General features: G+C 39.6%; 1 protein-coding gene across 1 annotated transcript in view; it reads left to right on the top strand.

Annotated features, from left to right (window-relative positions):
- The window catches only part of msi2b (musashi RNA-binding protein 2b), a 306,172-nt gene that overhangs the window by 268,783 nt on the left and 21,952 nt on the right, over nucleotides 1-15,437 (top strand). The window contains 1 exon segment of the mRNA XM_048161917.1: nucleotides 1,406-1,528. Coding sequence (XP_048017874.1) covers nucleotides 1,406-1,528 — 123 coding nt within the window.

The raw sequence follows: 15,437 nt of genomic DNA, 5'->3' as shown, positions 1-15,437 counted from the left end.
TTTATGAAAATTAAAGTATTTTTGTATGATGCTTTTTTTTTTACACTTTACCTGAAGCCTGTATATACTGTATATATAATTAATATTGTTTTTTATTCATTTATTTTTTATTTAATTTATTTATAAGAGGATTTAATACATTGTGAGTGCATTAAAGTGTTATTGACTAGACATTTCATATGCCACTGATGTCAAAACACATCAACAGGACGTTAATATAATCTGACATATTTAGCTTACACATTGATTTCATACCAACATTGATTTCATACCAGCAAATACAGGGATTTATTTTCATTATTGTTGTTTTTTCTGTCTAAAGTGAGTTTTTATTTTCAGGCTAATGTTAGGTTCTTGAATAACTGTGTACTGCGGTGTTATATTTCCACCATTAAAGCATTCTAGTCCCATCACATTTTGCATGATAACCGAAATCTAATTACTTTATCACAGTAACTTGACCGCACAAGCTCAGTAGCATATCCGAAAGTCTGATGCTCGACCGTGGCCCTCCTGCTGTGTGCTTCAAACAGATAAGCTAAGGAGCAGCGTGGTCACCCATGCAGAAATACCCAGAGTGCATTAGGGCCACTGCAGTCTCCTCCGCAATTTGAAGACGCCCACAGTACACGGTGCATTACAGCAGCCTGCAGAACCTGCACAGACACTGCAGCAACTTTATGAGTCAGTAATGTTGTGAGGTAGCTTGATCCTGCTTTATTTTCTAATTTATCCTCTCCTCTCATTTTTCCCTCTCCTTTTACCCTCTCCTCCCTTCACTACTCCCCATTGTCCTCCCTGTTCCTTCTTTTTCCTCTTCTGCTGTCCTCTTGTTCCTTACCTACTCCTGTTTTCCACCCTATCTTCTCCTCTCATACCTTCACTATTCCACATTTTTCACCCTGTTCCCTGTTTTTACTTTCCTTTCTTCTCTCCTCTCCTTTCATTCCTTCACTAATGCCCATTTTCCACCCTGTTCCCTATTTTTGTTCTTATTTTTTTCTTTTTCCACCTTTTTTTTTGCCTTGTTTCTCTCTCCTCTCATTCCTCACTTTCTGCCTTGTTCCCTATTTTTTCTCCTTTCCTCTATTCCTCATATGTTTATTCCCCTCTCCTCTCATTTCTGTACATTTCCATTTTTTTTCCATTTCCTCTCCACTCTTCTCTTTTCTTTTCACTAATTCCTCATTATTCACCCTATTCCCTCTTTTTTTTTTTTACTCTCTATTCCTCTCATTCCTTCACTACTCTCTATTTCCACCCTGTTCCTCGCCTCTATTTTCATCATTCCTCCTCATTTTCTGTCCTGTTTCCTTCTTTGTTGTACTCTCATTCCCTCTGCCTTGTCCTCCGCTATCTACTCTCCTCTTTCCTCAACCCCATCCTATCCCCACCCCTCGCACAGGCTTCCCGGCAACAGCATACGGTCCAGTAGCGGCGGCGGCAGCAGTGGCGGCAGCGCGCGGCTCAGGTAGGGGGGCCCGTGGAAGAGGCGGCTACGCAGCATACCCTCAGAGCACAGGGCCAGGTAAACGCTCTGGCCGTAGATCTGTGTGACTGCTGCTCTCTCCATGCTGCTCTTAACTCTAGCCGCCTCTGTCCTCTCTCTCACACACATATGCACTCACACATACACACAGTCTGTAGTTAGAAGGAAAGGACAGGACTCAAGGCTCCTGCCTCCTTCCCCTCCTTTCCTGTTGTAGATGTGATTTATGGTGCTGGCAGAAGTCGGCCCACTAGCCAATGGTCTGGGACCAGTTATCTCCCCCCTTTTTCTTAGTTTAGTTAATGTCAGGATTTTGGTCGGTGAAACTGGTAACAGATCAGGGCACATGGGCCGGCTTCCGCTCGTGCTGCCATTTGTACTTTACCGTAGCTGCTGTATTTGTTTCGCTAAACCCCTTCCACCCCCCACCACACACACACACAAAACACTATTACAAACAGACTTACACATGGGAGCCTTTTCATTTCTCATGGTTTGTTGAGTTCTCACATTTAATCGTCGGTGCTCTTTGTCGTTAATTCCTTCTTGCGTCATTCGGACAAATTTTGTTCGCCTTTGTCTAGAAAACACAGTGTGTGCACATTAAACAGTTCCCAGTCGCTCCTTCGTTCGACTGTGGCTATTGATCTGGAGGCTGGATAGCTTAATCTATCAATCTGACTTTGTCTGTTAGATGCAAGGATACTTAAATAAATAAACAGCAGGGAGGAACAGCCCTCGGCCTTCTCGCTGACGTCTGGCCTTTAGCACGATGGGAAATGATGGCCTTGGCTAATTGGCCATCAAAAAGTGATTCCATAGCAGGTGGCGAGTTTATTTATACACACTCACACACTGTTAAAAAAATTAAAAAAAATCAGGGTGGGAAAAAAAAAAACAAAGACTTGACTTGACTCAGCTTGTGAAATTGTTTTTGCACCAACTTAACAATTAGAGTTTGTCAAACATAATGTATAAAAGTTCTGTAAACTCAAAAAAAAAACGTTTTTTACTTGTGGATTCAAGTTCAGTAAGCTTGCATTTTACATTAAGCCGAGCATTAATATTAAGTTAAGTCCCCATGCAAATCTACGGAGCCCAAGAAGTCACCCGCAAGAAGACCCGCAAATCCATGGCCACAGTTTTGCAATTTGTCAAATCATGCCCATGGATTAATAAACCGTACCCACGAATTTCCAATCCGTGCACTCAGATTTGTAAACCGTACCTTCAGTTTTTCAATCCGTACCCACAAATTCACAATCCGTGCAATCCATTCCCACAGTTTTGCAAAGATTTGTGGCCCATCTGTCATTTTAGAAATCTGTAGTCCTCCAACACAAGAACAGAACAAGCTTCTAGTTCTGTTAACCAATCTTTTGTATATTATTTTATTGTAAATTAAATTGAATACAGCTGTCTTAACTGCATGCTTAAATTCTAGGCTATAGTGGGGACTGGGTAGAATAGATAACATTTAATAATAATTATGCATCATTATCTTGTCCATTTATTTATTTGTGATATTCTAATACTCTCACATTTTATAGACAGGGGTTGGTGTACTTTCAGTAGGCCTACATTTTGCCCTTACTTTTTCTAATGTCAAACATCAATACAAAATACATAAAGCATTTCCATGACAACCTTCAGTCGACCAAGGAGCCTAAGCCTCTATTCATTCTTTATTATTATTATTACTATTATTACAGGGTTTATCCTGCATTGAAAATATATTTTTTTTTACATACATTTTTGTCCTTCCAAAGATGTATTTGATAATTTAATGTGGCAATACCTGCCGTTCTGCAGTACCAGTATACACCGATAACCCAGTGCTTTCAAACGCTCCCTTGAGTGTTTGTGTTAGCGCTTTGTGAAGAACGTCAAAGGTTTCACAACGTGTTTTTGCAGCGTTGAGCAATGTAGCCAATCGAAGACATATCTGTTGAGCGCGTGAACACAGTGGCCGATCATATGTTTAAATTTGTTAGAATCCGCTCAACACCACTCAAAGTGGTGAAGTTTTCGTTCACCACAAGTTCTGCATGCTCACGAAATTCTTTAATTATAACCAACAAAGTATAAAACGCAATGTCAGTAAGAGATGCAGCTTCATTGATTATAACGGGAGTTTTCGCAAGAGCACAGCTTCAGTGATTATAATGGCAGTGATCATTGCTCAATTTCTGTATGTAATATATATTTTTCATGCTTCTAACTACACATTGCAAAGTTTATGGATTGACAACCATATTTAAATGCGTGATTGAATCCAATAGACAATGATAACCATAGCAATGGACAAAACAAAACAATCTCAAATGATCTGTACATTAATTCCTGGAGTGTAAATGCACTTATTCTATATAATATGTAATGGTACTTTCTTGTTCACTTTTGAAATCAGTCACTCAATTACTTTTTACATCTACAAGTTTACAGATTTTTCAGTTCTAAACACATTTTTATGACCTGTCCTGACAGTGATGATTTGTATTTAATGAATAAATAGGACAAGTTAATATTACAAACTGTTTCTTTGCATTATTTTGGATTTATTGTCAGTACTGGGTTCGCAGTTCACACGGGTAGGGTACTTTGTACTGTGTCTGTGGATGACCGTGTTGTTGTTGTTGTTGTTGTTATTTTTAGTTTACTACATTACCATGTAAACCAACTGCAGTCAACGTAACTGATAGGTGAGCCATAGTTAAATCAGTCGGCACAGATTTCTAAAATGAGGGACGGGCCACAAATCTGTGAGTACAGTTTTAAAACTGTGGGAACGGATCATGAAAGCGTGGATTATGAATTTGTAAGTACAGACTGAAAAAAACGAACGTACGGTTTACAAATATGAAAAACTTGACATTGTAAGTTTAATATTCTAAGTTGCTTTATACTAAATGGCATGAAAGTTGACTTTTTTTTTTTTTTAGTGTAATGTCCACCTTTTCTACATTTGATACTTCAACCAATTTGTCTGACAAAATGAAAGTGCACTGAAATAGTGTGTACACATGCGCATGCGCATGCATTTACTGCATATTTTAACTCGTACCTATATTCGAGTTTGCTCCATTGACACCTGCACTTCGGCAGACAGCTATCCACCCCGGCGTAATTGGCAGACAGGCGTAAAAGTGGCTCAGCGCACGGTTTGAAGGAGTGCAGTCGACAGAGCGTGAGCCAATCAGTCATGCCTCTCCACCCAATCAGACATGTTTGATTCTGATTAGCACTTGGCTAAAGAAACCAACTTAGCCTGAAAAAACAGCTCTCTGCATCTCGTTGCTGTTTAATGTGTGTGAATTACGCCAGGCTTGTTTGGAGCGAGCTCCGAGTTTAAAACGAGAGCTACATGAGAAATGACTCTCAGGTGATAGCATCTCCAGACTTTTAAACAGCTCGTGGTTATAGTTCAAAGAAGTCGTACTCAAGGCTGGCATTGTGAAATTCAGATCCAGTGAGCTTAATTTTCATTTGAACATGGAAAGCTTGGGTTATACTGTGTGTTTTGGAGAGGAATGTGATTAGGTAAGGTCTTGGCCCACTGGACCAAGTTTATTAGGCCAGTGTAGTTATTTTATCACCCTCCCACCCCCCATGGCTAGCGTCTTAAGCTGATGGCGCAGTTGCACTCTTTTGTGACTGATGGAGTCGCTCCATGGCTGCGTTGTGACAGAAGTGAGAAAGCCATTGAGACAGAGCACTGACATTTAAGGATGACCTTTTCCAAGAACCTCATCATCTATTACCCAACTGATCTCCATTGCGCAGCACAATTTATACACCCCTGCTGTGCATACATTTGCTGCTAGGCGGAGGATGTGATGTGTTTGCGTGCCGACTGTCAGTCAGTTAACTCCTGCGCAAACCTGCCGGCAAGGGTACGGTGAAAGTCAGAGGCTCCACTCTGACAGACGAGCTGTCGCACTGTATTCTACGTGGTACTCTGGCAAAATGGTGGCGTTGGAGATGGCCCTTGCAGATCATCTTCATAGCTGCATAATCTCCGTCAATCATCCGAGGGCTGTTGCTCTTCCTCCACTTGCTTGATGCAATATTATGTTTAAAACTGAGATTCTCAAGCAAGGCAGGCCCGGTTCCAGAATCAAATCACTGAGGGTGCTTCTGAAATTAGTGAGGGTGATCTAGTGTAGATGTAATGTGGAAGCAACGGCTCTATCATAACAAGAATAGCAATGTACAATGAGACATTTAAGTTTATTTACAAGTCATTATTTTTTACAAATAATTGTAATAGCATTTCAAAAATATTGATAAGAAAATGAGAGTATTTTTCTATTAATCTATTAGTCGTGCATTTACTTTGCGTAATGCTTATCTATTTTGACATGGCATATTTTTGCCCCATGCTATGGTTATCACTGTCAGTCATTGCAATTTTGTGATTGAATCCCGCATTTATATGTGAATGCCACTTCTGATGCTTAGCGTGTAATTGGCCGTTGGTCCTCTTAGCAGCATGGAAAAAACTTTTATTCAAATTTTGAATTAATTATATAGCCTAGAATGTGTGCAAAGTTCATCACAATCTTACAAAGTTCCGTTATAATCAATGACTTTGTCTACACTGCAAAATGAATCTCTCTGTTAGTGAAAGGATTCACAGACGTGCAGAACTCAGCACTGAACAAATACTCTGAGTTGATTCTGACTAAACAAAAAACACCCCTGATTGGCCATTGTGTTCAAGAGATCAACAAACATGACAGTGATTGGCTACATTGCTCACCACTGCAAAAACACGGTGTAAAAAGAAACATTTGACGTTCTCCAGAGCGCAAACACAATACGCACAATACCTTTTTGTAAAGTATTACCGACATTTCTTATTATCAATGTTGAAAACAGTTCTGCTGCAAAATATTTTGTGGAAACATTTTTTCCGGATCCTTTGACGTTTAAAAAGTTCAAAAGAACAGCATTTATTTGAAATAGAAATCTTCTGTAACATTATAATTGTCTTGATGCTAAATAAAAATATTAATTTCTTACAAAAAATATCTTACAGAACCCCTGATTTAAAGCCTGAAACTCCACAGATCTGAGTCATCAAGAGCAGCTTCTATTTTATGATTATTTATTAGCAGTAAGGTAATAAAATGAATGAAACGCATACTTTAGCTAGGCTAAACGGTACGTGTGATTTGAATGGTATTCATTATTTATGGACAGGGCCCATGAAAGTATGTCAGTATGGCCCATGAAACAGTTCATCACATGGTAGCGATTGAGCATTACGCTTCAGTTAATACGGACTGATCAGCGGATATTATTTTAGAGTCTGGGAACATGTTCATTATGAGCTTTTTCATATTGGTTTAGTGTTTTAAACAGATTATGATAGTTAAATGTGCATACATTTACTTAAAGACAAGATATTACAGCATGTTTGTTAAAGCCAGTACATACTGCTGAAATAGCACGTATCCACACCCTAGATTTCATCTAGCTCTTGAAGTGGCGTGCTAACGTTTGTATTACAATGATCATAAAAACACCCTCAAACCAACCCTGTTGATGTGTTGGTGTGTAGTAGGATGCCAGGCCGATGGTCATGTTTCTGTTGTTTCTCTCTTGTTTGGTTTGGTCCTGCTTGAAAGCCAGTGTGTGTAAGTCAGAGACAGCACCTGTTGACTTCCTCTCTCCACACTCTTCTCTGGTCACACTCCAGCGGAAGGTTTGTCCCTGCACCTTGTACGTCTTCTCTATCTTGGGTTTCTGTATTATTTTCAAACCATCCCTCCTTATATAGTGCAACCTGCAGTGCTCACCCTCATGTTATTTCAAATCTGTCATTTTTCAGATAAATAAAAAAGGAGAAATTCACTTTTTTTCCATTACAATGTATGGGGGCTAAAACTTTCAAAAGTGATGCATATGTAAAAAAAAAAAATTGAGTGAGTGAGTTTCTTCTCACTAAAAATCTTGACATCCACCCTTGGTGCATTCATTAGATGTACTGAGATCAGTAGAAATGCATTGTTATGTTTTATGTACTATTAGAGTTTTTATTAATATTTCGAAATAGATTTTTTTTTAATCATATTTACAGTTTTCGTTTTCACTTTACGTTAATGTTTAGTTATTTTGTTATGTGATTTTATCATCTTTATTGTTTTTATACATATTAATATTTAGGTTTAATTTATTTTTATTTCAGTTTTAGTTTTTATTTATTTCCATTTAGTAATTTTAATGCATCAAATAAAATTTCAGTTATATATATATATATATATATATATATATATATATATATATATATATATATATATATATATATATATATATATATTATATTCAGCTTTATTTCAATTTTAAATAAATTAAACTAATTTAAACAAAAAAAAAATGTTTTATTTAATGATCATAACCCTGGTTTTGATCCATTTCACAAAATGATTCATTCACAGTCCAGTCGGACCAGATTTTTGATACTTTTATGGTGCTTTTCCATCCTTTTTTAAAGCTTAAACGCTCCAGTCCCCATTAACAGTCTGGGAACAACATGAGGGTGAGTAAATGATGAAGAATTGTCGTTTTGGATGAACTAATCCTTTAACACTCATCAGTATTTCATTCTTTATTCCGCCCAGCTCAAGTATTATTTTTTGTTCTCACCTTTTCTTTTATTTTTTTTTTTTTTTCTCAATCTTTGCCATTTCTTTCTGCTTCATTTTCTTGGACCTATATGTGTCTGTTAGTTGACTGCATGCCTCTCTAGTGGTTCTGATAGAAACCGTAGATCTAGATTTGAGTAGGTTGTCATGTCTGTTAGCTTGTTTTTGGAAAGAATGCATTATGTCTGCCGTCTCTTCTCTTTGGATCTTTTGCTTTATACATTTTGGATCGAAAGTACTTTTTCTCATTTATACTGCTTCAGCTCGAAGATACTTGTCAGAGGAGGTGCGTAAAACAATATCTGACTTATTGAGATCTCCTGCAGCATGTGTCAGAGTGAACCGGGTGTTTATAGAATGACAATCTGGCAGTGCCGCCCCACTTACTCTTATAGCTCTTTGGCAAACTGAGAGAGATGACTCACAGGAGATGCAGAAGTTATCTGACACTGCACATCTCACAAAAGCACATCCTAGAACCGGAGACCTGACAACCTCAGCACCTCGGCTCACCTGGGCCGGGGACAAAGGGCCACCGGTGTCCCTAGGGCGAGACATGTCCCTCCAATTTCTTTCAGGTTTCTCCATCCCTTCCCTCCCTCCATCTGTTCTTCTTTCTTCAGCGAGGGTAAAGTACGCCTCGTGTGCACTCGCGTGCGAGTTAGAGAAGCGGGAGCCACAGAAAACCGGTGTCACTCTCCATTAGCTGTCGTATCCTGACAGACAGGCCCCGGACTGCAGCTGTGTCTACCTCGTTCGCTGTGGTGTCCGCAGGTGCAATCTAGGCCAGGCCGTCTCTATGGTGCCAGCCGCCCATGCTGCAAATATGAAACTCACTTCATACTTGTCTGTCACGCTCCTGATGAAGATAGATGTATGTTTTCACCATCTTGCGGCTAGCTGTCCGCTTCCCCTCTCCACCTATGCACAGAGGTGTGAGCGCTAGTCACGAAACTAGGGTTTTTCGTTATTTTCGAGCCTAAACGTTGAAACATTATCTGCAGACAAATTATGCGATGCCTTCTCTAGCTAAAAGGGACATGTTGTAATGATAATTACTCAAATATACGACTAGAAAAGACCATCTCTGAATGGAGAGTGATTCTCTGTGGAGTCGGCGAAGGGCACTTGTAATTCTTTAAAAATGACATAGGTGGAAATGAGGTAGCTAATTGTGGATGTTCGGAAATTTCGAAGCTAATTTGGAGGCACATTTGACAAGTTTATTGACACCTAGTAGAGGATATGTTAGAGAGGAAGAGTGCTACTGGCTTTATTCAAGTGGAGAGAGATTGAGAGACAGAGAGATAAAACATAATGTCTCTGAGTATGGAATTGCAGGGTCAGTGCTTTTTATAGAACGACAGTCTGTATTTTTGTTGGAGTGTACGGATTCCCTCTCTGCGACTGACATTTCTGCCTGGAGTAGATGATTGTGTGAAATGCTATTTCCAAGGCAGGCCGCAGTCCTTGAGCTTTTTTAAAGAAGTGTTTGAAAGTCACATTGCGAAATGTCAGCTTTTCCATCGTCCCCCCATGAAAAGACTCTGTAAATGGCAGTATTTTGCTAACATCAGCAGGCTAATTGTGGTAATAGACTGCTGACAGGTCAGGTGTGAGCCGTACTGACTGCGCTGAGCCTGATCCACGCGGAGAAAGGTTTTTTTTTTTTTTTTTTTTTTTTTTTCCCTCCTTCTTCAGTAGCGGACAGACAATGTTAAATTGCAATGCAAACACATTTTAGTTTTACTAAGACTTTTCTGCTGGACGAACAGAATTTCATCTTGGTGTCTCCATGAAACACAGAGCTCATCTCAAGAATCTCCTTGAATCATTTGTTTTTACTCAATAAAAGTGGTCTGATGTGGAAGTTGGGAGTCATTTAGTTAAATAAGATGTTGATTTGACTTACTCTCAAGATGAAGTAGAAAGCAAGGGGTTTGCAGACAAAAACAAAAAGATAGAAGCAGAACCGTGGCTTTTTTTCAGTTTTGCTTTTTGTTTAGTGTTTTTGTTTGTTTTTGTAGTTTGTTTTGCAGTTTGTAGCTTTTGGGGAGGGGGGTTGCTTTTTATATTTTGTTTTTACATTTTATTTAGTTTTGCATTTTGTTGCTTTTTTGTTGTGTTTTGCAATGTATATGTTTGCTTTGCTTTTTGATTTTCTTTTCTTTTTTGTTTTGCTTTTAGTTTTGCTTTTCGTTGTTTTTGTTTTGCGGTTTGCTTACATTTTTGCTTTATTTGTTGTTTTGCGTATTGTTTTGTTAAAATTGTGTTGGTGTATTTTTCATGATACCGCAACATGTTGATTTGACTATATGATGATGTCAGATGTTGACAGATGAAATCTGTCACTGTTTTTCTGTGAATAGCATTTCAAACAGTGAATCTAAGTGCATGGTCTGAAGCACATGGCGCAAATGCAGTTAGGCCGTGTCCAAATCCTCTTTTGCTAGTTTAGCGACAAGAAAAAATGGTCGGCGTGCCAGGCACATGGTCCAAAAGGGTTGTACCTAATCTCTTAATGAGTCATGGGTGTGTTTTGTGCGTAACGTGCAATAAACCAATCAGAGTCTCATTTCCCATTCCCTTTAAAAGCCAATTGCGCTTGCACCATGACGGATTCTACATCTACATGGCATAATTTGCAAGCAGAAAGACTGAATGCTTCTCCAGAGAGGAAATGGATCTGCTTGTGCGCAAGGTTAAAGCACTGTAATCCTTTTATTTTCAATATTTGGCATGATTGTGTGCTGCTGCGTGCGTGTAACATGCAGAATGTGCACGCGTTGTGCACCCGCCTATAGGCACGTATTACTAACGCACCCTTTAAATAACACAAAAATACTGCACCATTGACTTTAGACCAGGTTTTTGTTGGTCAATGGCACAGTCATTTTCAGTTGCCACAAAATAGCAACATGCCAACAATGCACCTGAACACACCTCGTTTTCAGACCAGCACACCCATGGGCGAACAGAATGGGTGCGAGTGCATTTGCTATTTAAACAACATGGGCATTGGATGTGAAACAGCATCAGGCTGAAACTAGCAAAAAACACTTGCGTCGTGCCTGGCGCCGCATTGCGCTGGGGGTATAATGGGGCCCAGTGTATCTTATGCCTATCTAGAGCTTTAGCACTTCACTTTCCCTACAGCCTTACAGATCAATACAAGCAGGTCTATACATGATTTGCCCCCAAAAAAAGTAGATGTTCGTGTACAAGGAAAGATTACTGCCTGCGGCACAGTAGTACCATCCTGAGGGCTAGAATTCAGTTACTGTCCATTTTGACAAATAAGGAATAATTCAGGACAGAAAGTCTCAGTTTGATATGAACTGAGAAATATGCGTTTAACCAGAAATGAGCCACCTTAACTTTTATTGCTGTCAAGCTTTTATTTCTTACTTATGACTCCTTCATTGTTAGTGTTAAGCAGACTGTATAATTAATAAAACAACTGTACTGTTAAATTCTCTTTTTTAACTCAAGCATCATATTGACCAACCATTATCTTGCTCATGTCTTAATATTGCACTGGCTGTCACTCGATGCAGTCTTTACTTTAATGCGACTAGAAAAAGACTATCCACTACTGTGTTGATGCCTGTAGCAGTGACAAATTGCCACTCTCTGTTCATTAAACAGCTGATAAAAGGGCCTCTTATTTATGTATTCATGTATTTATGTATCTGTTTCTTGATGCTGCTCTGACAGATATTATGTATAACAACACAAAGCTACAGCGGTAGGGGGGAGTAAAAAGCAACCAGTGCTTTCATCTCAGCAACAGCTCTCAAGCACCCAGATGGGCTTCGTAATGGTGCGGTTGACAACCTTCCAGAGTGCATCCATTCTGAGCTCGCTCCCATGTCGGCCCCCTGTCCCTCCCCTTGCTGGGGGGTCTGGGCTCAGTACAGATGTTGCCCAGACAAAGGCACATCTGGATGACCTACTCCCAGCTGTTCAGACACGACCTCAGAGTGTGTTTGTGGGCCTCCATGCGGCTCATAGAGGCAAAATGATGAATAGACGAGGTGCTGTCGTACACCCACCGTGAACGAGCGCTTCACATTTCTATACCACTATTCATCAAGTCGGGGGAAGTGAGTTTACGCATCTATCACCTGTCAACGATGCACACACTCCCCCCAAACCTGCCATTATAGAGTAATTAGATTTCTCTTTGAGCGAAGGGGAGAGGCCTGTGGAACACAACACAGTTCGGTATTTGTTTTTGTGGAAGGAGAACAGAAGATATTAAGCTTTTTGTGCAGTTTGACTGTGGGGTTGCCGTTAAAGGAAGTGTTCACAGTGCCTATTAATGGAAGAACACACAAAACTCACACCCTGCGTCCTCGTTCATCCCAGAGTTATTCACAGAAGCATAAAACGTTCCGAGTGCTATTCTCTGTCTGATTGGCAGCATACAATGCCATGGAACATCACGGAGGAGCCATTATTGTGGCAACTTTTGATGTTTAAAAACGGCAGTGTTTAATTTAGCTCCACTTCCCCACCCCCCCTTCACTTCCACTTGGTCAAAGTGAATCATTTGCATGCGCTTAGAGAGAGAATTAGCCAGCGAAGGTAATCAAGCAGCCCTATTCCGCCAGATGGCTTTCTCTATAGACAGTAAATGGGCGGTTTTTAACTGTGTTTTATTCCGTGTTTCTGCTTCAGATAGCACTGTCATTGGACGTGATCTACCTGGATAATAAACATAATTTCTGCAGGCCGTTATTAGATAAGACCTTTCCTGCCACAGCATTAAAACGAACAGCTTTTCAGGTCTAATTTTCGATGTCAATGCAAACAAAGAAACCAGGTGTGTTTGTTGTATGTGCGGTAATGTCGTATTTTGCGTCCCGCCGTTCCCGCTCCATGGAAATTAGGCGTAATATTTATGCAGATTGCAGCAGGACTCAGCCATTGTTGTGCATACCGGGGCCGGGGAATGTTAGACAAAAAGGACGTCTCTGCACCCACAAACCGCCCCCCCTTGGCGGGGACGAGGCGGGCCATGCCGCACGCGCCTGTAAAAGGTCTTCATTTGTTTGTTGTTAAAGATCTAATTAGGAAGATGAGGGGAAACAGGACGGGATGGCAGCTTGTCTAATTAAGAGGCGCGTCCAGAGTTCCCTTTGAACCTCAAGGACGCCCATCTATTAGTGAGGCCCATCAAAAATGGATTCAGCCTAAGTGCATTTTTGGTTGCTTTCCTTAAATGATTAAAGATGTGCGCACTGGAGTGGGCTTTCCCCTCCTCTCTGGGAAGCCGAAACACTTGAAGATTCTGAGCATACCTCAGGCATTTCCTTCGTTTTTGCGCAGTTAGCGGGAGAGAGCTTGAACGTCGAGATGCATCTGTGATTTATTCGCATCTGGGAGTGTAGGTACTGGCAGGACGGGGATTTTCGTGCTCGTTTCTGTTTACTGATCGTAAGCATTTTTTCAGTACTTGTGCCTGTGAATTATTTCACCGGTCTGTTTTGGCAGTCCCTGAAACAGAATGTAAAAACAGGAATTTTTAACACATATTTCACTTTGCTCTTTCTTGGAAAGACGCCTGAGAAAGGTACATTACATAGCCAAAAATGTGTCGACCGCAAACACCACACCTGTATGTGCTTGTTGAAAATTTAATTGCAAAACCATTGGCATTAATGGGGTGTTAGTCCTTCCTGACAGCTTCCGCTCCTCGGGTTGCAGGGATTTGTTTCTTCTCAAATGTCTTCAACAGGGGTTCAGGTTTGGGGTTTGTGCAAGCCAGTCAAGGTCCTCCATGCCAGAATCCTTAAAAACAAATCTTTATTAACTTTGCTTTGGGTGCTTTGGTACACCTCATTCTACTTTATATGCTTGTGTAATGAGATTGCATGACTCTATATTTGTCTTTATGCATCTGTTAGTAATAAGAGTAGCTGGAATAACAAAACTTGCGAATTAGCTGTAGTTGTACACCAGCGTGAATTAAAAAAAATGTAACATGTAATATATTAGTTTTATATATGAAATATTTTATTTGAATGCACAATTAAACAAAATATTCATATATATACATGTATCATCATTTAACAAAATCAACTTTTGAAAACGGTCCTTGTTGTGAAGACCAAAAAATTACATTATAATAAGTGGTTTAGCGAGTCATTACAGAAGGAGCGTATTTACAGAGTGACTTGAACATTCTCCGCTGATTTTGATGAAATTTAAAATCCTTTTGTTCGAGATTAACTCTGGTGTCCACATACTTTAGGCCATGTAGTGTATAAGCAATACCAACAAATCACTGGGTTTTTAATAAATGTGTTTGGCGACCAAAAACGCAGCCATTGCTGTTTTTACATTAGAGCAGACTCAAGGATTGGGCTGAGGTGAGCAGTCAGCAGACTAGAGGTGGATAATTAATGAGTGATTGGAGAAGGTCAGAGCAACGGCCTGTGAGAGAATCAACTTTCCTTTCTCATTTCTTTTATTTATATTTCTTTATCACTTCCTCAACTCTTCTTAAATGTAGGCTGGCATAGACCTCGTTTGTTCTGCTGTGTATATCTGAGATCCTCGGAAACTAATTAAGGCAGAGGAAAGGGAGAAGAATCGAATATAGTACCTCACCAAGGCTGCTCTAATGAGGCGTTCTCTGGGCTGATTGGTTGTCTGATATAAAACCCTAGCAGAGGGGCTATATTGACTATTTGTAAACAGTTAACACAGGTACACTGAAGTTCTGTGAGTTCCCTCTTTTTAACGCCTTCCCTCAAGTCTGTAACAACAGCAGGCAGTGCAGGATGGGGTCAGCTTAATTACACAACATCAGCTATGGAGAATTTTCAGGTGGTCCTCTCAGCTACAAGGTCACATCTTCTCATATTTGTCTGCTTTTCACACAGAGATAGTGACAGACTTGAGTTTGGTTACATAATAGTTGGTTTTGGTCATATCTCGCAAGCAACATTTGAGTGCGTGTATATATATATATATATATATATATATATATATATATATATATATATATATATACACACACACACAACTAATTTTGACACTGAAGTCATCATTTTAAATGTCTGAATTTCAAACAAAGTGCCATCAAATGGTGATGTTTTTGTTTTATTCACTAGAAAGTGTCCAAATATTTTTTTTTTTTCTTTATTTTGAACTTTATAATTAAAACCTCACAAATATCTTTTGGGAAATATTTTAGTTATTTTTTTGTTAAAAGTAAATGCAGTTTGATTTGATGTATTGATATGACTGTCCAAAAACATTGTCAGGCCACTGTATGTAATAAGTAA

The sequence above is a fragment of the Megalobrama amblycephala genome, linkage group LG16, assembly GCF_018812025.1.
Source record: "Megalobrama amblycephala isolate DHTTF-2021 linkage group LG16, ASM1881202v1, whole genome shotgun sequence".
In the NCBI taxonomy this organism is placed as follows: Eukaryota; Metazoa; Chordata; class Actinopteri; order Cypriniformes; family Xenocyprididae; genus Megalobrama; species Megalobrama amblycephala.
Note: the sequence above shows the minus strand (reverse complement) of the source record. Positions and strands in the feature narration are given on the sequence as shown.